The 23,464-nt window shown below is 52.5% G+C and overlaps 7 protein-coding genes across 7 annotated transcripts; 5 read left to right on the forward strand and 2 right to left on the reverse strand.

The window, feature by feature from the left end:
- Positions 1-22: 22 nt before the first annotated feature.
- BO82DRAFT_357704 (uncharacterized protein) lies at positions 23-1,864 on the reverse strand. Its single transcript, XM_025636089.1, has one exon. It carries the CDS (start codon positions 1,846-1,848, stop codon positions 64-66), a length of 1,785 nt encoding a protein of 594 aa, XP_025488310.1. The 5' UTR covers positions 1,849-1,864; the 3' UTR covers positions 23-63.
- Positions 1,865-3,646: 1,782 nt separating this feature from the next.
- Positions 3,647-6,274, reverse strand: BO82DRAFT_394949 (serine/threonine-protein kinase; the record flags this gene model as incomplete). Its single annotated transcript, XM_025638762.1, has 4 exons — positions 5,855-6,274; positions 4,945-5,780; positions 4,252-4,875; positions 3,647-4,206 (listed from the first exon to the last, which is right to left on the reverse strand). Exons 1-4 carry the CDS (start codon positions 6,262-6,264, stop codon positions 3,647-3,649), a joined length of 2,430 nt encoding a protein of 809 aa, XP_025488311.1. The 5' UTR covers positions 6,265-6,274.
- Positions 6,275-7,512: 1,238 nt separating this feature from the next.
- BO82DRAFT_357706 (uncharacterized protein) lies at positions 7,513-10,425 on the forward strand. The gene is made up of 8 exons (XM_025636090.1): positions 7,513-7,695; positions 7,753-7,821; positions 7,889-7,922; positions 7,983-8,117; positions 8,185-9,375; positions 9,428-9,861; positions 9,914-10,015; positions 10,069-10,425. Exons 1-8 carry the CDS (start codon positions 7,609-7,611, stop codon positions 10,276-10,278), a joined length of 2,262 nt encoding a protein of 753 aa, XP_025488312.1. The 5' UTR covers positions 7,513-7,608; the 3' UTR covers positions 10,279-10,425.
- A 135-nt stretch (positions 10,426-10,560) lies between these two features.
- Positions 10,561-11,341, forward strand: BO82DRAFT_292211 (putative nuclear distribution protein RO10; the record flags this gene model as incomplete). The annotated part of the gene is made up of 2 exons (XM_025631754.1): positions 10,561-10,792; positions 10,935-11,341. The coding sequence occupies 2 exons, from the start codon at positions 10,561-10,563 to the stop codon at positions 11,339-11,341; spliced, it is 639 nt and encodes a 212-aa protein (XP_025488313.1).
- A 3,830-nt stretch (positions 11,342-15,171) lies between these two features.
- sho1 (osmosensor SHO1) lies at positions 15,172-16,232 on the forward strand (the record flags this gene model as incomplete). The annotated part of the gene is made up of 4 exons (XM_025639500.1): positions 15,172-15,240; positions 15,307-15,462; positions 15,516-15,638; positions 15,708-16,232. 4 exons carry the CDS (start codon positions 15,172-15,174, stop codon positions 16,230-16,232), a joined length of 873 nt encoding a protein of 290 aa, XP_025488314.1.
- Positions 16,233-17,477: 1,245 nt separating this feature from the next.
- On the forward strand, positions 17,478-18,718 carry BO82DRAFT_435358 (PQ-loop repeat-containing protein; the record flags this gene model as incomplete). The annotated part of the gene is made up of 7 exons (XM_025641021.1): positions 17,478-17,634; positions 17,706-17,826; positions 17,889-17,934; positions 18,042-18,171; positions 18,225-18,281; positions 18,361-18,409; positions 18,496-18,718. 7 exons carry the CDS (start codon positions 17,478-17,480, stop codon positions 18,716-18,718), a joined length of 783 nt encoding a protein of 260 aa, XP_025488315.1.
- Positions 18,719-20,127: 1,409 nt separating this feature from the next.
- Positions 20,128-23,050, forward strand: BO82DRAFT_292085 (uncharacterized protein; the record flags this gene model as incomplete). The annotated part of the gene is made up of 4 exons (XM_025631752.1): positions 20,128-20,228; positions 20,361-21,856; positions 21,934-22,610; positions 22,667-23,050. 4 exons carry the CDS (start codon positions 20,128-20,130, stop codon positions 23,048-23,050), a joined length of 2,658 nt encoding a protein of 885 aa, XP_025488316.1.
- Between the last annotated feature and the right edge of the window lie 414 nt (positions 23,051-23,464).

Consider the following 23,464-nt stretch of genomic DNA (forward strand, 5'->3'; position numbering starts at 1 on the left):
AACAATATCGATCTCTATAACCTCTGCCAACACCTAATAAGAGCCGTATATCCACAGCCGTAGTTATTCCCCCCTAAATCCAGAGCACAACCCCATCAGCCCCCTCACCATCTCCGCCATCACCCCGCTGATCTGCCACCGCGCCACGACCGTCTCCAAGCAGATCACCAAGAAGTTCAGTTCCTGGAGCAGGTGCACCGCGCCACCCGAGCCGTCCGCATCACCAAGGAACCGACGCTCCATCGCCTCCTCCGCTGCCGCGGCGGATCTCTCCGTGCAGCCACCGTGTCCCCCACCGTCGTCACCTTCCTCTGTCCCAGAGGGACGGATCCCCCATACCTCTGCCCAGTTCTGCTCGGCCAGAAAATCTTGCTTGTCCGCGGCGATGAATATCTTCTCTTTCTGGTGGGAAAGACACCATTCCGCTATCGTTACTGCCGTGGCGAAGATGGCGGCGGGGATGTGTGGGCTGTGGGCTTGGTGGAAGGGGAGGCGGTTGAAGAGGTGGGTTATGGTTAGGGCGTGGAGGAGGGCGCGGAGTGGTGGGGGGGTTGTGGTGGTGGGGATTGACGGTGGTTTTTGGTTTGGGTGGTCTTGGTGGTCTGGAGGTTGGGGGTTCACTGAGGGAGTTGTTGTTCCCGGGACTGTGGAATTGGTACTGGTGCTGGCTGCGGCTTTGGACTGGTGGTCTCCTATCGTACGGGGAAGGTGAGGGTGACTTTGGCAGAGGGAGCTGTAGAATCTAGCTGTGGGTAGTGCGAGTTCGAGGCAGACGGTGTGCCATCTGAGGAGGAGCTGGAATGGGTCGTCGGGTTTATGTGGCGGGAGGCCGGATGATGATGATGATGATGATGATGGATTCGAAGGTGAGGGCAACGACCCCGAACCATAGCGGAGGTGAACCTTGTAGATGTTCAGCAGGGCTTGGATTATCTGGCGCTCGGTGATCGCCCCGATTGCCGGCTTGCCTGCCCCGATTTCATGAAGATCAGACACCAAGCTCTGCAAGCCTTCGAGGATCACAAAGATCGAAAAGTCGGACAGGCTGAGCGGGTGAGATGGATACTTCGAGGCAAAGACTGAGAAGTATACCTCGCTGAAAGGCATGTCCGGGAGGGATGACGCTGGTTGTCGTAGTTGGTCGAGCCAGTCGCTTGCTGTGTGGGCTTGGAAGACGACGTCGGAGCCGGCCGTGCGCAATGAGTTGATGAGGTGGCGGGCGGAGGCGGGGGCGCCGGATGTCTGCGAGATCAATCCGTCCAGAATGTAATGGCCTAGGATGGCCCGTTTTTGGGTCTCAACTGTCGTCCATCGGTGCCAGTGCGCTTGTAGTTCTAGCGGAGGGCAGGGCATCGGAGGCGCGGTGGGAAGCTCGGCGACGGCGTGCATCCCGCACGTACGAGCCCAGTAGAACCCGAGCCCGTGCCAGACAAAGGCGGTGGTTCGGATGCTTTCGTTGCTAGAGAGCAGAGCAAAGAGCTGGCCCAGCAGCGCCGTAAGCACGAGTTGCACCCCGTCGCATGCGTCGCGCGGTCCCCGATGGGTGATGAGCGTTTGCCAGGAGGTAGCCACGGCCGAGTGGCCGAGACGCCAGAGCATTTCGCCCTTGCGTGCTGAGTTAGGGAGGCACACGAACAAAGAACCCAGGGCGACCATGTTGAGAAGAAGCGGTGGGATGGTCTCACGGGGTAAGAAGGTAGGCCTGTGAATGACCGGGAAACAGGGGGAGATGCGATCGAAGAATTCCTGGAGGCAGGCGTCTAGGAAGCTGGATGTGATGCCTGAGTTGTGCAATTCGGCATTTAGCCGTTTGGAGAGATCCTCGATCAGTCGATAGCTTTGTTGCATGGCTGCTTTGCCAGCCCCGGTTTCCTGCCCTACTATTGAATCGTCAAGAGGCAAAAGTCCTGTCCCCTGGATCGATTGTAAGTGGATTGGGTCCAAAGTCTCGAGTAAAGGGAGAGACGAGGAACCCCAGAAGTCAGGAATAAACCAGTCTAGTATATCGGAGTCCAGTGTCGTGCATTGATCTTCCGAGAAGGGAGCTTCGAACGGCGGCATGGTGAGAACGTTCTCGTTCTGTGTTGAGACATCGGAGCATTTTTGGAGAGCGTCATCGCCTTGGTTAACTATAGGCTGGCTAGCCTTGTCTCGCGAACGAGCATGAAGTCTCTTGTGTCGTCCAAGAACGTCACCCCGCCCAAAGCTTCTGCCGCACTCTTCGCACCGGAAGGGTCTGGTGTTGGAGTCTACAAACGTATTAGTATCGACTCTGTCGCCGAGGGCATACTGCACTTGCGGGTTCTCTCATGCCTCTGTGGAATGTCAGAACCAGATGTCTAAAACGAGAACACATGCTTACCGTTAGATGTTCGAGCTTTGTGTATGCTCTATTGCATTGGCGGCATCTGAATCTCTTGTCACGATCCATTGGAAGGATGAATGACTCGAGAGATCCTTGAGTGGACTTTTTCGCTGGGAGTGCGGAGGTGAAGGTGCGGAGGGAAGTAAATAAGCCCGGGGGAGGTGGAGGTGGAGACCTCGTCCCGACGCCTGCCGGACTCTATTCGGTCCTCATCCTCCCTTGTTGCTCCACACTTGTCAATATCTACTCCATAGGTTGGTTGATGGTGATGATGGATTCCTTCTCGCTTCTGGCAGCCATATGGCAGCAGTCACTATGACCAGCCAGCAAGTGGCGCAAACTCCCTCTCTCCATATACGTACAAAGCAGCCAACCAGCCTAATTCCTAAGCTGCAGAGGCAATTGATACTGGTTCTGGGATGAAATGCCCAAGGTATACCCCAAGGCCAATCCTCCCGGTTTGCATCTGAATAGAATCTATTCCATAAAGTGATTGATTGATTGATTAAACCTGTTCCCCGAATACAGTCCACTCCGCGAGGCTCTTCCCGGGTCGTGAACGGCCGACCGGGGTGACTGCGGTGTTCTATATACAGGAAAGTCCCACCAGTTGCCTTCATCTTCCCTCACATGAAGCCTCTGGTCCCTTGAAGCTAACCAGCTGGCCTTGATTCCTTGGTGTTCTGCCTGCCTGAGTGGAACTTTGACGGCTCTGTCTCCACATTGGCGGATTGCTCTGAGTTTGTATGGGGATCCTCGAATCTCCGCCGAACTGCCTGGACCAGTTGGTGGTTCTTCCAGCTTTTTTCCTCTCCTGCTGCACGCAGGCACTCGCCAGGTAGCTCTCTCTGCCACTTGGTCACCTTCGGGTAGTTGTTTTGGTCATGGGAGAAGTGAGAAGAAGGGAAGGGGTGAAATGCAGTCAGGTAGAGGCAGCTGCCACCCAGTGCCGTGCCGAAATAGCCCCGATCCGTCGCAGTTTCGTTCCGCTGCTTCGCACTGCCTTCCTAGGGCCACTGCAGTCCTGGTTTGTTAAGAATCGGCTTGTTTCGGTCTCCGTACGAGGGGCAAAAAGGATATATCATGAAGAAGAAGAAGAAGAAGAAGAAAAAAAAAAAGAAGAACGATGCCCATGCAACGCTCTTAAATCATATAGATTTCATGCAAAACAAGCTTTCCGCATCAAGCTGAATATACAGTGAATATAACGCCAAATGCCACCCATGGAATGCTCCAGAAAGCCCCTTTAACGCCTTTCGAATTCCAGCTGCGTTGATTAGATTAACTAGCAGTCGCTAGCTGAGCCACCAAATCCGAGGCCACGTCAAGGAATGGATAAGGGCTCGTCACTTCTTTCTCCTTGTTCCGGAACCGTTTACTGATAGGGTGCCATTCGCTGTCACCTCCACCTCGAATCACATTCTGGTACCCATCACACTTGAAGTCGACCATGTAGTTGTTTTCTTCCAGTTGGTATAGCTGGATGTCAACGAAAACCCAGACTCCGTACGAGATCCGCGAGATTGTGTGAGTTTGGGTCGCCGAAGAAGGATTCGAGATACTCGCGTGCTCTGGGGTGAGGCCCTTGTCATCGGCCGAGAATGGTCCGGTGGAGAAGTTGAACCGCCGCCGCAGGTCTTCCAGGTTCAGGTCGCTTCGGCTGCTATGCACACTGGCAGTCTGCCCCGGCGCCTTGACTCCCTCCTTCAGAAGACGCGCTCTTATAAACCAGGGGTCCTTTGGGATGTAGTAATCCGACGGCAGGTCTGGGTACTTGCTTTGAAGAGGCATAGGCTGGTCCGGGGTTTGTTCGCCTGTTTGCAAGCCATCTGAGAAGCGGTCTGTTAGCTTTGAGGCTCACAACAAATACTCGTCATAAACTATACCTGCTCCAGTAGGTGCTATTTCCCAGATTCCTCCCTGGGCTGAGATGGCTTTGTATAGATAGAGCATTGCCTCATAAGGTTGGTTGCGAGAGCGAATGCCGAACTGCCACTTTCGCGACCGTTTGGGCTGGTGCGGGGCACTACGACCTTCGGGGGGCTGGAGGCGCAGTTTTTCAAGGTCCACGATGCTGCGGGAATGGGGTTTCAGAGCCCTTGCAGTCGCCTCCTGCTCCTCCTGCGAGCGCCCCGCTTGACCATTTCGATTCAAGTCATCCTCGGCATCTGGACCACCATGCGCCTGTTCCTCAGATGAACGCTCCGCAGCACGTTCTCTCTGCTCACGTTCCCGCTGTTCCATGAGTTGGTCATGTACAAACGGCACACTTGTCGGCAGGATTCGGACATGGCTAACTCGCGGCGCATCGGGATCATCGGCATTACTCTGCTGAGACAATTGGGACGGTTGGCGCTGTGATCCACTTCGCGGTCTCGTAGGGGAAGCTAACGGGGATCCTGGGCTCAGCGGAACAGTTGGTCGGCCAGCCGTGGCTGAAGCTTGAGGGATTCGATCGGGGGGTGGTGAAGGGGCGACGGGAGGACCCATCAGGTTGTCGTCTGTTGGCGCTGTGGGTGAAAGTCAGCATCAGCGTACTAGTCAATTGGTCGAGGCGAAACACAATTGACCTAACTTACAATTCGTCTGCATCATCTCATTCTCCATGATGATAAAGAAAGCATCCTTGATGGCGCTCGGTTCGGGATTCTTTAAAGCGTCTTCAATGTCCTCGCGCGTATATCCCATGCTCCGCTCCAGTTTTGAAATGGCGACCTGATGAATCTTGTGCTGCACGGACAGGGGCTTTCCCGGCGCAAGTTTGCGTGGATCAATAGCCTTGTTTGGGTCCACACCGGTAGCGATGAATTCCTCCGGAGGGGGCTGCAGATACTTCGGTAGTTCTTGTAGAAACCAAGGATCCTGGCGAATTTCTGGAATGGTTATCCGATGAACCGGATGAACCTGCAACATCGACCGGATCAACCGAGCAGCCCCGGAGGATATGTACGCAGGCATATGGAAGTTTCCTGCTGCTATCTTCTTGAAAAGAGCTGGAATATAGTCGTCATCGAAGGGAAGACGTCCCACTAACAGCACATAAAGAATGACGCCGCAACTCCATACATCGACCTCTGGTCCTGCGTAGAGCTTTCCCGAGATGACCTCGGGGGCTGCATAATTAGGGCTACCACAGCTAGTTTTGAGGAAATTCCCATCCGTCATAATGTTGCTCAGGCCGAAATCAGCAATCTTGACATTCTTCTCCCGGTCAATGAGCAGGTTCTCTGGCTTCAAATCACGGTGGACGATCTTATGACGATGACAGTACTCTACTGCACATATGATCTGTTGGAAAAACTTGCGAGCTTCGGCGTCGTTGCACCGGCCCCGCTTCACCAGGTAATCGAACAATTCTCGCTCGGCATATTCCAAGACCATAACAATATCGGTCTTGGTAGCAATGACGGTATATCTTTCGAGGTGAGATCTCCATTAGCTTCTCTTCGCGATTGTCTCGGTTCTCGGGGGATGTGCAGAGCTCCTTACAGCTTAATAATATGAGGGTGTCGTAACAATTGCAAATACTGGATCTCACGTTCGACACGACCGACCATGTCTCGAGACAACAATTTGCGACGGGAGATGATTTTGAGGGCGACCTGCCGACCACTCGGCTGGTGGATTGCTAACTTCACCTTGCCGAATGAGCCCTCTCCCAGTATCTTCACCGTTTGATACTGATCAAGGCGCTGCATGTCTCTGGTGGTGGCCGGAGACTGCATCGCGGCATCGCCGCCTTTTCCGATCGGGCGGGACGGCGGAGGCATCGCCATGGCAGGGAAGTTGGAATTGGGGGGAGGAGGATTGGATGCACTGGGACGACGGTCACGAGGGCGATCGGCTTCGAAAGGAGGGAGGGAAACGGAGAGGTCTTCGTCGTCAAAGGCGGCAGCCATTGTGACCCTTTGGGGGGGGGGGGGGAGGGGGGGGGGGCTTTAACGTAGGGGGGGGGGGGGTAAGGTGTGGGAGATTAGAGCCGACGTCGGTTCGGCGAGTTCGGGGGAGGTGGGATCGAAGGACAACGTGACGTGATGGATTTTGGAGCGGAGAGAGCGAAAGAGGGGAGATTTCCGAGTTTCTGTTACGAAGGGGAACGGGTTCTTCTTGGTAAGTTTTGCAGAAGCCAATAAGGGCTGGTAGGATGGCGAAGGTCGACGGGTTGGACTCCCCCACAATTTGGCTCGAGTGGAGTTGGGAAGGGTTGGTTGGGCGGGCGACAAGAGGAGGTCAAGAATAGCAGCGAGGGAACGGAGTAGCTGTCCACCAGTTGGCTCTTCCTCGGCGGGGCGGAAGGAAGGGGGGCGGAAGAGCCAGACTCAGAGCTGTCTTGGAATCCCTGCGTCACCGTAGGTGGGCAGTTGGCATGAGTGATATTGATTGATATTGGGTCAAGTCAAACGGTGATCAGCGAGAATGTGTCCGTCCTAGTCTAGAGTGAGACAAGTCAGAGAGAGGAGGGGTAATAAGCCTGGAGATGAGAGATGATTACTGGAGATAGATAGTAAGGTATCGGTCGGTAACAATGCAGTTAAAGGCATGGGTTCGGTATGGTAAGTATTTCCGTAAGACAAGTTTCTCCATAGAGTGAATCTTCCGTCATCCTTATCAACTATGTTAATGGATGAATATATGGAGAAGCGAGGTATCTTCTACGCGCGACACAACCAAAAAGAATTATTATTCTGCTTGACCCCAGGAGTGAGACCCACACGACTTCGGCCACTTAACTATACTACCATATTAGATCAGACGAATTCCTAGTGAATGGTACTCCGACTTACAACAGCAAGGATCCAGAAATATATCTCCAATTGCCTTTTGTTGACAACCTTATCGGGCACGACACCAGCTGGTGGGCGAACAAGCGATTCAAATTCATATAATCGCCTACAGAACAACAGTGACTATGCCATCTATCATGTATGGTGTATTTTGTAGACGTCTGAAATATCATGTGGAATGAGCCAGCCCGAAGCTTGGCGCTGCGCCGCTGCTTCCAAGTGTACATACACAGTACAGTACGGCAGGGTAACTTCAGTGGGGGAAGCTCCAAGGACGCTTGAATGATCTCCCCTCCCCTCTCTCTGGAACGGCTGCTCATTCCACCACGTACCTTATACCTCTTCCGACCGGCTCAAGCTAGGCCTTGGCCCTGATCCATTACTCCAAATTTAGACTTACCCAGCAGACTTACACCTGAATTTACACCGTCGTCAGCAGGCAGTGAACCCGACCCCGGCATGGCCGCCGAACCGAAAGAGGAGGAGATCGCGAACTTCGTGAACTTCACCAGCTCGTCGCGCGAACAAGCTATAAGCTTCTTAAAAGTTTGTATCCGGAGTCTCTGGTATCCACTATAATAGCTAACCAAACCTGCTGTACAGGCTAATAATCTCAACTCAAACCAAGCGATCAACGCCTATTTCGAAGACCCGACCGGCCCTCTGACGCAGGTGATGAACCGGACTTGCGCCTGGACAACCAAGAATCACAAACTGACTGGAACTCATTACGATATAGGCAAATCAGTATCAAAATGAGCCCGATATGTCTGGTATGTGCTTACCTCTTTCTGAGGTTGGACTCGTGTATACTGATATTCCTGTCTTTAAAGCCTTCCAGATCGAACATGTCGACTCACCGTATAGCCCTTCTGCTGGGCCTCCATCTCGTCCTCCTCCATCCCGACCACCCTCTACCTTAAACCTCAGATCATCCAATGATCCTGCGTCAACACAGAACAACACCGGTGAGAGTCTCTTGGTTGGAGAATGTATAAGCTGCTACTTGCGCTTCGAGCTGACTGGGTTCGTTAGCCGACAATGGCAAAGGTTTAACTCTAGCCGAGCAGGAAGAACGTGAGCTTCAACAAGCAGTCGCCATGTCTCTGAGTCAGAATCTGGGGCAGCAGGAGACAGGTGTCACAAGGGCAGGAAATGCGAGCTTCAGCCGAGCGACCCGGGATCATTATGACGAAGGCGCATGGGCAATGACCCTTTTCAACTCCAGCGCTCATGAGATTATCATCAGTCCTGACCCCACCGATCGTAAAAGACGAGCAGATGAGCCGGCATTCATTCGCCCGTCTCAGGAGAGCACGCATTTGGGTGGATTGGTGACGATACTTCACTCGATTCCTCTCGCAAGGGAGGCCCTTCTGCTGCGCAATCGCTCTCTCCCCAACTACGGCCACGACTCTCAATGGTGGAATGGACAGCCAATCAATCTTCCCAAAATAGTGACTATGTCCGAAGCCCATGAAGGTGATACTGATTGGGACGATATTATCTACGAGGCTCAGAGGCTCGTGGCATTCTTGGATACTACAACGCGTGCTTTTGGCAGTCCTGATGCTCTGGCAAGTTTGCAATGTATTTCCCAGCACGATCGTGATAGTGCTGTTTCTAGGTTCTTGGAAGCATGGGAAGAAGCGGCCATCCGCGCAGACCCCGGAAACCAGCTGGGGACAATATTCTCCACGACTGGCTACAATGGACCGATGCCAGCAGAAGGCATGATGGAACAGAAGGAGTTTCACTTACTTGAACCCTTGGTTGAGCACGATCCTGGTCAAACACTCTACGATGTTCTTGATCGTGCCTTCTGGTGCGACAGACAAGACCAGCCGCTCGAAGAGGTTTGGCTTGAAACTCTTGCTGAAGTACTTGTCATGAAGTTGGAAAGCTCACAGAAGCCCCTTGATGTGATCGTTCCCCCTGTGTTCTATGCCGACCGATACATGGCAAACAGCAGAGATGCCGCCCGCGATTTTCGTACACGGCGACTTCAAGCTTACGAAAAGATTGACAAGCTAGGCAAGGCCATCAAGCGCTGCTCACAGTCTAACTTGACTGCCCAAACAGGAATGACCTCCAGAGATGTTCTCGAGAAGGCTGCCTCTACCATAACTTCCAAGTTTGCTGATTCAGTACCAAGTGACATGGACATCGAAAACGTAGCAAAGCAATTGAGGGCGGTGTCAGCCAGGATAGAGAAGCAGCTTAGAGGTAAAGCACATTGTCTCACATGTTTAGTATTGCTGCTGATCATGTTGTGCAGGCTTGGAAGACAAAAAACAAAGAATCAAAGACAGTCTGCGAGATCATTCCAAATTCCTTACGGATGCTTCACCTGATGCAGAGCCACATTATAGATACACTCTGCGAGGTGTTTGCACTGAGCCCCATGTGACCTACGTCCTCAAACGTCGGGACCAGCGCGTGTCACCAAATAATGAGCCCCCAACTACGGAAGAGTATCAGTGGTGGCGCTTCAGTTTCTCTACGGAAGATGCAGCCATTCGTAAAGCCGAGTCGCAGGGCCGAGTTAAATGTGACTCTGACCAAACGGACATCATTGGATACACCACGCGCAAGGTTGATGAGGCCGAGGTGCTTCGCGCAGCCCGCGGAGAGTCAAACCAGGTTCTGCTTGTCTATGCCAACACCAATGCAATTAAAATGCAGGAAGAAACCGCTCCTGTTCAGCTGCAGGTAAGAAAACTACCCCAAATCATGGTGATACTCGTACTCAATCAAGATTCAGAAGTTCGTAGCGAGGGACAACGAAACATTCGAGTCAGAGCTCCAGGACGCAGAGATGGCACACAATCCACCGGAGACGCAACATCAATTATCTGGTACCCTTGTAGGTAATCATTCAAAGAAGAACACATAGACAGCACTAACACCATTTGGCAGCCATCACCGAACCCAGAGCAGCAGCAATCGACGCAGAATGTGAACGTCTTTGACTATCAGGTACCCTCTTTCAACGAGACACAGGGGCCGGGCCAAGAGATGCAAGAGATAAATGGGCGACCTTTGCTTAGCCGTAGCAGCACAGCTGGTCCTGTGCAACCTACCTTAGATGCCGATATGTGGGACGCGGTTGACGACAAAGCGACGTGAAGACGATGCACACAACTTGTACTTATGGATGTACATATGACATGCCATGCTTCGATCTACTGGAGTGTGTTAGAGATCTCGAGCATTGAGGATGGAACTGAACAATCAGTCGTAGGCTTGTAACGATAAGATCATTGTCGACGGGACCATTTGTTGTGGAATTGAGAGCTTCCCCACGTGTGTATGTCCGGTTTGCATCCGACTCTCCTTTCCCCAAACATGCCCGAGATCCCAATTCGCAGGTCGCGCCAACAATTCCTACTGATTCCTATCAATCCCCTCATGGCCCTCGAAAACGACACGGTGGCTGGCGCCACGATAGAGCTTCTAGAGACTCGTCTCCGACGCCTCACATACCTCCTCACCGGTGACGCCAACTGGACCGGCGAACCCACGCCGCCCGCAAAGCCGGCTTCTCTGGACGACAGCATCTCGCGTCGGCTCCTTCGCCTTGAGAAGGATTTGGAACGACTGAGTCGAAACATCCCTGCCGTGAGAGACGTTCTTAGTCTACGTATGTCGAACGTTTCTCTTTTTATCTGCCTTGTTTTTTGACCAAGCCCCTCAAACTCCTCTCCCATGCTCACCCCCCTCCCCTCCCTCGTATAGACACAAACGGAACCAACCACAACCACTAACACGATCTACCACTCCAGATGATCGCTTTCCCGAACTCTTTCGCCCAGCACCGCCCGGCTCCCTCCCGGAGAACCTGACCACCCAGCATCTCGCCTCGATCGTTCTGTCGTATGCCTCTGCGTTCCCCGAAACCGCCTCCCGACTCTCCTCGTTGAACGACCTCCCCATCCCCGGCGCGGAGACCTCGGCCGCCTTGATCCAACTCCAACCCCGGCTCGACCAGCTAGCCAAGACCCAAGAGGATCAGGCCCGGCAGATCTCGGAGCTCCGGGTCCGGTCGGCCAAGGCGCTGCAGCGATGGTATGAGGTTGCGCTGGTCAGTGGCGGGGAGTGCTGGGCGGAGTGGGAAGGACGACTCGAGGATGTGGAGAGGGAAGTGAGAAGGGAAGAGGTGGTTCGGGAGAGGAGGGAGAAGGAGTTGTGAGCATGTTGACGATGTGCTTTTTCTGGGAATGTTTTTTTTTCCCCTCTTGTGTGTTGGGTTATTAGCGTTTTCCATGGGGCTTTTGTGATACCATTGTCCGTTTTCTCTTCAATTTACTTTCGGTGATGAATTTTCGGCCCAGGCAGTAGAGCCTCGAACTCACATGGGGAAGTTGGGTGGAACTACTTCTACGACTACGAGTATTACGAGTATCTAGGGTGAATGCTGTGTTGATGAAGAGACAGCATAGGAAGGAGAGGGAAAGCTATTGCTTGCTACGAGAGCTTTATGCCGCTTGCACTGCAAGCTACTGCACCACATGCACTCCATGCATTGCATCACTGAAACAGACCAACAAAGTCTTGTGAGGGGCGAACAAGCAGCGGCTTTTGAGTGGTGCAGGGCAAGTTGAGTAAGATATGGGCCTGGACCCCGGCATGTGAGGCCTCTGAGGATATCAGGATCGGCCCTCCTTCGGATATCGGGAAGAACAAATAGATGGACGGGGCGAGAGGGCTGGTATGGTAATAGTAATTAAGATTGAGTTTCCCGCGTGCGGTCTTTTCATTATTCTCTCATTAGTTTAAATTCCCCCGCCGGTGCGGATTCTTAATTTGCCATGCGCTCATCTCTCGACCCTTGCCGCCAGTGGAACGAGGCCGGTGGAGAGGCCTGGATGGCAAATTTGGTGCTGCTGTTGCTGCCTCTGTTTACCACCCCGAATCTTGTCCGAAGCTCATTGTCCTTCTCGTTTCTTCAATGCGAATTTGGGTAAGAAGGCAGGGCTGATGGTGGGCCATCCGGAAAGTGAAAATGACAGGTCCCTCCGTCAGTTGTGCAACATTTGTGCCGGAAGAGAGGCTAACAACAAGCATTGGCTAGGTGTAGCCAACACATCAGAGATTCTCGGAGATCTACGGGGGAAACCGGCGTCTCACTCGGTTGCTTACTCTAGGCCTTTGAGTTTGGCTCATGCTTCTCTCTCTTTGGAACAGCCTGTGCCATATTGGAAGGATGTCTGCAGGTTCAGCCTTGCGTTGTCCGACTTGGGCCGTTCCAAGGACGGCATCGAGGTTCGTTGAATGGGATTGCCTGGCGGTCCTATACCTTGAATCCCTTGGGTTGAGCCATAGTGTCGGATACGGGCATTTGGCTTAATGATGTTCTGTAGCTGTTGTCTTCACACATAGTAGGATGCATATGTCGGCGTCTTCAGAATGCAACAACTGATAAGCTGAGGGTAAACCCCGATAAACAAACTAGGTTGGAATTGAAACCAGGCGGGCCAGAAGTGCAATCATGACTAATGTACTGCTGTAGCTTGAATGCAAAGAGTGCGAGCAAAAGGCAAGAAGAGAGTAATCAAACTTTGCTCCTTCCATTCTCATCTTAAAATTATGACTGATGGGGATAGCGGTACACCCAAGTTCCAGTCGAGCCGAAATCTGGAAATTTCCCACTGAAGAGAGCCAGCCCTAGAGAGCATGCGTGTTTCATGTGCTGGTGCTGGTTATCAAGCCACAGGTTGAACCTCAGCCTCAAAGGGGCCAGACGTCTGCCGTGAGTCCGTACCTTGCGACTGAATCCACTCGCGTGGCTACGTTAGTCTAAAAAAGAAAGGTGTGAGACCGTGAGAGGGGCAAAGAGAAAAAATAAAAGACAAAAAAAGGAAAAGAGAAAAAGAAAATCATGGGCGTCGCGTGCGTCGTGCCGGGGCCTTTTCTCCCCCCCCCCAAAGTGGAATTAGAGGGACCCATTTTTCATAGGAATGTGCATCGATCTTCGTTTGAGAAGCGTGGGCAATTACGGAGCCCTTTCTCATTTTCTGACAGGATTCCCCTCTCTTTTGACAGGCCTCGATTCGCAGTCGACTTTTGGATTTTCTCTCCGCTTATTATTACGTGTAATTATGGATCGGATATTATTTTGATTTGATTTGGATTTGGAAAGGGGAGGAAAAGATTTGATTGTACCATGGACCATAGGATCGGGCTGGTACCGGATCTTGGACAGGTTCTGGCTAGATAACTGGATGGATGGATGGGTTGCTGACTATGATTGTTTCGTCAACAATGAAGCCATGTGAACTAGCCTAGCAGTCAGACTGTGGATACTGGAGACTGGATAGTGGTACGTAGGCATAAGAATAGTAGCAATAAATCGAGTGCACGAGTCACGGGCTTCGAAGAGACACACACGCACACTAACCGTTCTTGCAGAGGGGCCAAAATGGGCTGCAGTCTATCCGTATGCAGTCTGTGTGTCTGTCTTACTCATATTTTCTTCTCTTGTCCTTTGCGGTTCACGGTTCGCGTGGAGCCGGGAGAAGCCTGAGTCTGGTGGTTGAATGCCTGAGGTGGTGATGAAACGGGGCCAGTCAGACGGATTCCTGTCAGTCATTGGCCGTTTCCCTCCCGCTCCAGCAGTCAAAGCCGCCCCTCCCCATGGCATCCATCCGTCCCTTCAGGAAGTTCCGTCAGGTACAACAACAACTAACAGATGTACTAATGGGACTATTCCAGAATCGATTTGTTTAACACGCAGCCTGCGCCTGGAGTCTGGTCTGTCTATCTGTCTCTGTCTCTGTCTCTGTCCTGTCTGTCTGTGTCGCTGTTAGATCACCGTCCCCATCACGAGTACTCTCTCTATCTGCACCTCCATTTGTCTCTCTGGGTCCGTCCCTCTCCTTTTCTTTTCAGGTCTCCATCGAAGTCTCCATCACCAAACTTGGGAATCAGTCGACTAACAACGGCTAACTGACCAACTGGGCAACTGAACTAAACTTTCCACCTTTAGCTCTCCTTCTTTCTCTCCACGGCTCCAGGTCCCCCGGGCTTCAAGCTGGTTCTATCTCTTCTCTCTTTCTCATCTTCTCCTCCCGCTTCTCTTCTCTCTTCTTTGGATTCCCCTCCCCCTCCTTCTTTCTCCCTTCAACACATTCATTCGTTTGAACCTCAGTGCCCCTCATTCCAATCTCTCTTCTCTTTCTTTCGTCTTTTCTCTGTCTATCTTTCCTGTCCGTTCATCTTGTTCGGACACTAACGTTTCATACTTATCCTTTTCTTCTACAGCCTGGTGCTGCTCTTTCTCGTTCATCCTCTGCAAGGGGTGTTCCTCGTTGGACTTCTTCCCACGACTCATTGACCCCAGCCTCCTCAGAGGACCCTTCCTCACGTCGCTCTCTGGATCAATACTCCGCCTGTTTCAAGACTGTCCGTGTCAATTGCCTCCCTATCCTGATCGCCAGCCGCATCGTTCGACCCTCATTTCACTTGGTCTGTCTCAGAAGTATGTGATGCATCACCCCTGCCGGGCACTCGTTAAATTGTGATTTGCCTTTAATCTTTTTTTAAAACTCTCCTACCTACCCTCATGTCGGCTGCTCGTTTTTCCTTTCTGCATGACTTGGCTTGGGATGGTTCGTGTTATTGTCGTACCTCAACATGTCCTGCGACCGTTGCCGATCGATTGGCTTGCATGATTCTCTCGACGCTCACGTTCGCCCTCTAAGCTGACTGACTGCGCTATAGTCCCATCCCTATATCCGCGCTCTCATTGCCGTAATCTACGATCGTCATTTCGCGTGTTCGCATTCCACTTTCTCTTTCACGTCACGAATCAAAGCAAAGGGGACCTGCCGTCGCTGCTCCGCATACCGCCAATGAGCGTGAGGTCATAAGCCACATCGCATCGCCTGGTGAACAACAAATCATCGTTCCGACGACCGCCATATAAATTCATTGCGACTCGGAACCACATTCATGGTGGCATACTCTTCCCACTCACCATCGCTTCACAAACCACACCTATATCCAGAGCCCGCTCGCAAGATGGTGCGCTTCAGAGCCAGCAATATTCTTGGCGACCCGTTCGCGCTTGCCACTACGTCCATCTCCGTCGTACGTATTCCAGCCCCGTGAGACCACTCTTCCGTGGACACCGGCTAATTGAGTTCAATTGCTTAGTTAGCATGGTTGATCGCATTCATTTCATCGATAATCACTGGAATACATGGGGGCTATCCCACCTACTCATGGTGGGCCTTGGCATATGGGTTTTGCATCATTGTCGGGATGGCTCTCGTGTTTGGGACGGATACAGGCGTGGTCTATAATATCGCGGTATGCCACTCTGGTCGCTGTTTATGGAATTCTCTCAGGCTGATGGCTTCTAGATCGTGGGCTACTTGTCCGCTGGTCTCGTCTTTTCCACAATTTCGGTAAACTCGCTTGTTTATTCGAGTAATGCAGCTTCGCAAGCCGCGGGTGCAGGCTTCATTCTTCTGTCCATGGTGATCGTGCGTCATTCTTTTCCCACGTCCTTCTGGTAATCTCCTCGACCGATCATTTACTGACGATGGCCATAGATCATCTGGATTTTCTATTTCGGATCGAGCCCACAGGCTTCTCACCGTGGTTTTATCGATTCATTCGCCCTTCAGAAGGAAGGCGCTGGTTCGTACGGCAACAGCAGACCTATGTCCACCGCATTCGGAAATCGGCCCGAAACGACCTCGAGCCAGCCACCTCAGATGTACACTTCTGCTCAGCTCAATGGCTTCGAAACCTCGTCGCCTGTCTCGGGCTATCATGGTGGAGCCCCCGGGTCGGAACATCGCACCTCGCAGCCCCGCTTCGGCAACCCGTCAGCAACGAATCTTGCCCCGCCCGGCAGTGGTGTGCCTCCCGATGAAGTTCCGCAACCGACCGAGTATCCGTATCGCGCGAAGGCTATTTACTCGTATGAGGCCAACCCGGAGGATGCCAATGAGATCAGCTTCACCAAGCACGAAATTCTAGAGGTATCTGACGTCAGCGGAAGATGGTGGCAGGCTAGAAAAGCCAGTGGAGACACCGGTATTGCTCCATCCAACTATTTGATCTTGCTGTGATCCATCTGTGTGATCAGTCGACTATATGATCGTGTTAGCTCGGCATGGGGTCCGTCACGGTGTAACGTCCTTTCTTTCTGCTCTTTCCTGGTCTGATTCTCGCCTTCTTGGCCCATCGCGAGAAGAAAAAGAGATCTTTTTGTTTTGATACCCTTCGAGTTGTATCACTCGGCGCGAATCCGGTTTGCGAATGTTCATGTCTTGATGGTTTTTTTTTTTTTTTTCTTTCTTGGTTACCTGCTGTTGTTTGGACATTTTTTAAGACACATCTCATTCCCTGTTTTATATGTATGTGATTCTCATAAGTTGAAGCGAGCATATAGTGCCCCAGACCGCCTGTCAAATGGCACTATGCTGGTGTATTTCCTTGCTCGTATCAGTGGGCGTAAATATTGTTCTCAAGACAGTGCTCTGTTTCTTATACATTTCAATGAACTTTCAGATTGTATATTCTCAATCAGCTTTTTCTTTAGCATGTCGCCTTGGGGCAGGCAGGCGCATGGCTGGCAATTATTCTCTTGTTGATGTATCAGTGGTATTCGTCACCGGCTCTGGCGGTCTTGCAGGTTGTGCTTGTCCTATTGATTCTTTGGGTCATGCGAACTGGATCGGACTGAATAGTATTCTAACCACCGCATAGGCCCTGATTCTCAACTGAGAGCGTCAAGTTCTCTACCAGTTCGATGGTTGAATCAACCACCAGCGCTGCTTGGATCTCATAGAAAGCTGTCGTGTTGACGGGAATTCCTCTCGATTTATGCTTGGGGTCAACCTTGTTTGGGAGCTGGTTGATTATGTGTTCTGCATGGAAGTTGATCCGACTAACTTATGCTGGCGGGAATTTCTCATCTCATTGACCATTTCGGTCTTAGTTCCGCTGCTGCTCCATCGCCCGCTTTTCCAATGACAGGCTTCGTTCCCCGAACCAGTGGGTGATGGCAACTCTCCATCCTCAGGGTCCGACCTTATCTTGACCCTTTGACCATGACTCTGACTGTTGAGGATCGTCAGCTATCTCTAAAGTTCTGGAAGGTAGTGGGGCATTTCTGGAGAAAAGAAAATTTATGACGACCATTATGTGCTTGGCTTAAGGTTATGAAAGCTGTCTGTAGAGGATTATCTTGCTTTTAAAACGCTATCCATCCTACTCTTTTTGCTGATCCAACTGCTGTGATTATACTTCGAGTCCCCTGAAAAGTCTTCTATACTCCCACGTTGGCGGTCGTAGTGCATCCGCGCATCTCGATGGCTGGAGACGGCAATGTCACGGTGGCCTCCAACGTCCTGGGCACCATCGGGACGGTGCTCTGGTGCATTCAACTGATTCCGCAGATCTGGTATAATTGGAAACAGAAGAAGACCGATGGACTTCCACCCTTGATGATGTTTCTCTGGGCTGCTTGTACGTTAGAGCTTGTCCATGGCCGTTTCTCTCGTCGTGTTCTAGACAAATGGCTAATGGCATCGGCGCAGGTGCGGTCCCCATGGGAGCATATATGATACTGCAGGGAGTGAATATACCGCTACAGATCCAGCCCCAGATATTCGGGTTCTTCTCTCTTGTGAGCTGGGGTCAGGTTCTGTATTACGGCCAGTAAGCGCTCCGGGTATTCTCCTATCGATCAAGCAATTCATCTAACTGGCCTGGTATTGCAGCCGGTACAGTCGCCGCGCAGTGACGGCTGTGGTTGTCGGCGCTGCGGTCCTGTTTGGTGGGATCGAGGCCCTTTTGATCCTCACGCTCAGAGCACGTGGACCCGCATTGTCTTGACAACAACTGACAGCTTGCGCTAATTGATTCCACCACAGATACCGTACGACAAGGGAGTCACCTGGCCCGACCTGATCGTCGGCATCGTGGCCGCCATCTTGTTAGGACTGGGGCTCGTCCCGCCGTATTTCGAGCTCTGGAAGCGAGATGGCCGGGTGGTCGGATTCAGTGAGTTTTTAGCACGTACTTTGGGGGTCCAGATATGTCTAACCCCATTCTAGATTGGGTCTTCCTATCTATCGACACCTTTGGAGGGCTGTTTTCCCTCTTTGCATTGGGTAAGCCTTTCCTTCCGTCGGGAAGCGCGCGCGATTTAGTTTAAGCATGACTGTTCGATATGATGCTAATCGCAGGCAGCGGCGCAGGGTTCCTTCGATATTCTGGGAGGGATCATGTACATTGTTGTGTAAGTTTGGGGGAATTTGGCCACACTCCTGGCTTTGGGATGTTGGGAATGCCTACTGATGCTAACTTTGATGGGTGGATGAACAGCGTCGTCCTGGAAGGAGGGATTTATGCGAGCCACATTGTCTGGCGGATTCGATATCGCGCTGTGCGGAGGGAGGCGAAGGCCACGGGCAAGAGCATTGATGAGGTGCTTGAGGAACGGTCTCGGTGCTTGGGTGCTGCTTCTGATCCGGAGAATCTGAAAGGTCCTGTTGCTGGCTCGTCGGAGAGTCGAGAGAGTGAGAGTATGGGAGATGTGGTCCCTTGATAAGGGGTCCATGAAGTATATATTGTGAGTGGTGTTCTCCACTTGGATTTTTGGAAAGAAAAGGATATATGGTTGTTTTGGGGAGGGACTTAAGTATAGTTGAATGTCTGGGCCCTCTCATGTTATTTGGCAATGCACCTTCCATTTAGGAAACAAGAAAGAACCTATATATGGGCCAGTAGAAAAGTAGTTCTGCGACTGCTTTCGGGGTAGAAGCAGAAGGCTCGGATGAACGATCGAGAGTTTCGGCCGGTGAGACAGATAGCGATGCAGCCGTCTGGCTGCAAGTCCATGCATGTAAATGTATTGACCGACCGATCGATGAATTGGAAGGCAATGCCAACAAAGCGTGCATGAAACCGAGGGTCACTCCCTCATTCTCACATCCTTATTAAACCGTTCGAAGCCCGGCGCTCTGTCGGGCCCAAGCGTGGTAGGAAATTGTTTTTTTTTTCTTTCTTTTTTTTTTTTTTAAATAACATTATTTCCCTCGATCCGATTGTTCCTGCAACCGTCATAATAATCTATTTTAAATTGACTGGTAGGTTATATATCCCCTAACCATGACATCTTGACATTGGATCTTGACAGTTACATTTGCTTCACTTTCCTTCTTCTTCTTCCCCTCCTCCCCTCCCCCTCCGCTTCCCCCTCTCTCCAAACACGACAACTACAAACATGACATTTCTAAAGGCACAGCCTCTCAATGTTTTAAGCATTTAATGTGTGATTCTCGAGGCTGTTATTCTGTTTGCCACATCCTTCATCGTGCCACTTTTGCTTATCCTTCTTCACTTTCTCGCCAGCAGAGATCGCAGGCTAATCCGGTAATCGACTAGAGCGACAGTCTGTCGTGCCTCATTGACTGGCCATTGGCGGGCAAGAGACTAACACGAAAGAGCCCTGAGCTTCTGCTACTCCCTCCTATTTCTTTCTTTCTCGTCCTCTAATCATCTTTCTGTTTCATTCCTCTTCTGCCCTTAAGTCATGACGAGTGGCTTCACTTCTGTGCCCTTCTACTCCTCGCCCTCATTGATGCTTGTATGCCAGCTGAGCCGGCAGGGGACGCGGTGACCTTTCAGGGTCTGTTCTTTCATTCAACCACATCAGCTTTACATTCATTCTTTTATTTGCTTTTTTCCTGGGCTCTAGCGTGGGTGTTTCAGATATTCGATCTTTTATCGGAGCTGGTCTTTCTTCTGGTTGCTTCCTTGTCTATTCTTAAATTTCCTTTTCCTTTTCCTTCCCGGCCGAAGAATTGTTGTGCCTGGCCCTGGCTCTCTAACGGCGTCGGGCACCTTCTACGCCTTCTACGGAGTCAATTAGAAGAAATCTTCAAAATTTCTTCTTTACCATCCCATGTCTTGTCACTCCTTTACAACTCCCTGCAGCTATTGCTCCAACGCGTCATGCCTGACCGTCGGTGGCTTCGACTGAAGGCGAAGCTCTGGCGGCGATCGTCGACATCCTCCGTTCCGGCCGCCGCCACCACCACCGATGGATCTGCTGGGTCCAGCGACGATTGCAACTTCAGCTCCAGCTTCTCCCACCACGATCCCCCTCCCCCTCATTCCCACAACCCCGACCTCGACCTCGACCTCGACCTCGACCACGACCACGACCACGATCACAACCACGGCAGCGGTTATCCTCCGACCCCATCGTCTCTTCCTTCCGATTTTCCCCATCGAGACAACCACGTCAATCCTGTCAACCGCAACGGACAGCTGCAGGACCCATCGGCTAACGTTTCTCCGTCCGCCGATCACCAGACAGCCCGCCGCGCACACTCCTGCCAGACTCTGTCTCGACCTTCTCCCGACGACGGCCGTCCTCCCAGCCACCCGGTCGCTTCGGAGCACGGTGATTCCTTAGCTTCTGCCGCTGTGGGCGACATTTCCCGCTCACCGGTCCCGACTTCCAGCCGAGGACAACTCGACGGTCCTCTCGACGACACTCCATCCGCAAAGCCCGGACCAGAAGATACGGTCGAAGAGCAGCGCGACGAGAATCGACCGTCGGCCATTCAGCAAACGGGCGCTGCATCCTCCAGTGCACCCCGACTCCCGCTGCAGCGCAAGCCTGTCGCTCGCACCTCATCATCCAGCAAACGTCCCAACTCGAGCCTGTGTTCTGAGCACGGTCACCCCCCACCAGAAACGAGTCTCGCTCCCGATCGCCTACCCTCGCCGACACCAACCCCTTCCCCTCCAAGTGCCGGTCGCGCCAACGCCCCGTCTTTCCAGCTTTCTTTCAACAGTCTGGGCCTAGAACGCCTGGGGTCTGCGGTTGTTGAACCCCAATTACCCGTCTTAGATGCAGTTGCGGAAAATCCACCCGGAGAATCCACAACCTACCAGGTAGTGACTTCAACCACACCCGCACCGTTCCCAAAGCGCCCAAGTCTTGGTTCCCGCCGTCAGTCATTGCTTGCGCCGTCGCACCAACACCTGATTAACAGCTTGCTGGATCCTGGGCCCACGGGCGAACCAGACGGATTTGACAACGGTCGCTTCAATACGTACGGCACAGGTATGGCCCGCAAGATCTGGGTCAAACGGCCAGGTGGGTCGGCCACTCTGGTCCCCATCACGGATGACTTCGTGGTGGACGAGCTGCGAGACCAGGTGATCAACAAGTATGCCAATTCTCTGGGCAAGACTTTCGATGCGCCCGATATCGTCGTCCGGATCTCACCACGAGAGGGCTCCAATCGACAAACAACACCCGATCGGATCCTGAGCCCAGAGGAGTCATTGATGAACGTGGTGGATACCTACTATCCCGGAGGACAAGTCATTGAGGAGGCTCTTATTATCGACATTCCTCAGCGACGCACACCCAAACCGTCCCCGCGCCCTCAAGCCTACTATAACCAGTCCGAGCCAGGCGAGCATGGCGACTACTTCCCTCTCATGCCAGCAAATCCCACTGTTCCCACACCGCCATCACACCCAAACAACTCCTCTGCCAGTGTCAACGCCCATCCCGCCCCGTCAATATCAATCCTCACCACAGGTATGGCCCCGCCACTGCCTTCGCCGGGCAGTCGCGGGAGTCGACACCCGCGTCGACCGCCACTCACTCGCCATACTACAAATTCTCCTACGATGCTAGGCCAGGTGACGGCCCCGAAAGGTTTGTGTTTTCTTGAAATCATCACCATCTTAGGCTTTGCCTCTTTCCCACGACAGACCCGCTTATTTTTCTGCTAGACCCCAACGGTGTCCCAGGACCGCTATCGTCCCAGCCGGTGCCTTCCATTCCCACTCCGCCCGGTCCTCCCCCGGAGTCGCCTCAGGCCAAGTCGCTTACACCTCCTGCACGTGGAGCTTCTCCGCGGCCCCGTCCGTCTGCGTCGTCCACCAAGCCGAAGAAACCGAGTGTGACACAGTCATTGAGTGGAGCCTTTGGTGGTCTCATTGAGGGCACAGTGCCACCGATCAACGTGCTGATCGTTGAGGACAATAACATCAATCAAAGGCTCTTGGAGGCGTTCATGAAGCGTCTGAGTGTGCGTTGGAAGTGCGCTGCAAACGGCGCAGAGGCCGTGAAGAAATGGCGACAGGGCGGTTTCCACTTGGTATTGATGGATATTCAATTGCCCGTCATGAATGGATTGGATGCAACGAAGGAGATTCGGCGACTAGAGCGGCTGAACGGCATCGGCGTGTTCCCCAAAACCGCCGATGGACGGGCTAGTGCGGCCACGGCCAGTGTGACCTCCCCGCCAGCCGTTGCAGGCAACAGTGATCCCTTGAATGAAGAAGACACGTTACATGACTTGTCTCTTTTCAAAAGCCCGGTCATTATTGTGGCATTGACGGCGAGCAGCTTGCAGAGTGATCGTCATGAAGCCCTGGCGGCTGGCTGCAATGATTTCTTGACCAAGGTATGTTGTCTGACTTCGTATGACTAAACCCTTCACTAACAGCGATCTTTTCACAGCCTGTGCGATTCGAGTGGTTGCAGCAGAAGGTTACGGAATGGGGATGCATGCAAGCTCTGATCGACTTCGAGGGCTGGCGCAAGTGGCGTGGCTACGCCAATGATACCTACTACTTTCCACCGGGTGAAGGCCATACAAGCCCCATGCAGACCGGAACCGAGACCGCGTCGAAGAAACCGTCCCCGAGTATCACTCCCTCACCGTCGTCGATGCCCAGTCAAAATGGCAAGAAGGAGCGCAAGGCCCTCCATCTGCCTAAACCCATTGATGTGACCCCCGAAGATTCTTCTGGAAGTGGGAGTGGAGAGGGACTGGATTCGCCAAGCAGCCCGGTGACATCTGTCCCAGTCCCAGGAATCCCAGCCGATGCAGACGCACTCTAAGTCTTCGTCATATCGTCATAAAAGCGCTCCTCCATTTCCCGCAGCATCTTTCCAAACAAACACAACTACCCACTCACCTTAACCCCTTTGTCTTCCCTCAGTCCCTGGCGCAACCAGATAGTGTGTACATGGTGTTTTCTCTTTCGATACACTGCAACCTGCTGCCTGCTATCTTTGTTGTCTTGCCCCCCGCAGTCAACCCCCAATTCGGCGGCCTGTTAGTTACTCCGCGACTTTGTGTGTCTCTTGCAATGGATACCCAGCATAGCCCTTTATTGCTCAGCTCGATGTTCTTTTCCATTTTCTAGTCTTGGCCTGCTTGCTTAATCAGTATCATGCTCCTCCAGTTATCTCAATTTCCTTTTCTTGGTCTCCTATTCTCATGTATGTCCGGACCTGGGCGTCCCCTTTCGT

The sequence above is a fragment of the Aspergillus uvarum genome (assembly GCF_003184745.1).
Source record: "Aspergillus uvarum CBS 121591 unplaced genomic scaffold BO82scaffold_60, whole genome shotgun sequence".
NCBI classification, from domain to species: Eukaryota; Fungi; Ascomycota; class Eurotiomycetes; order Eurotiales; family Aspergillaceae; genus Aspergillus; species Aspergillus uvarum.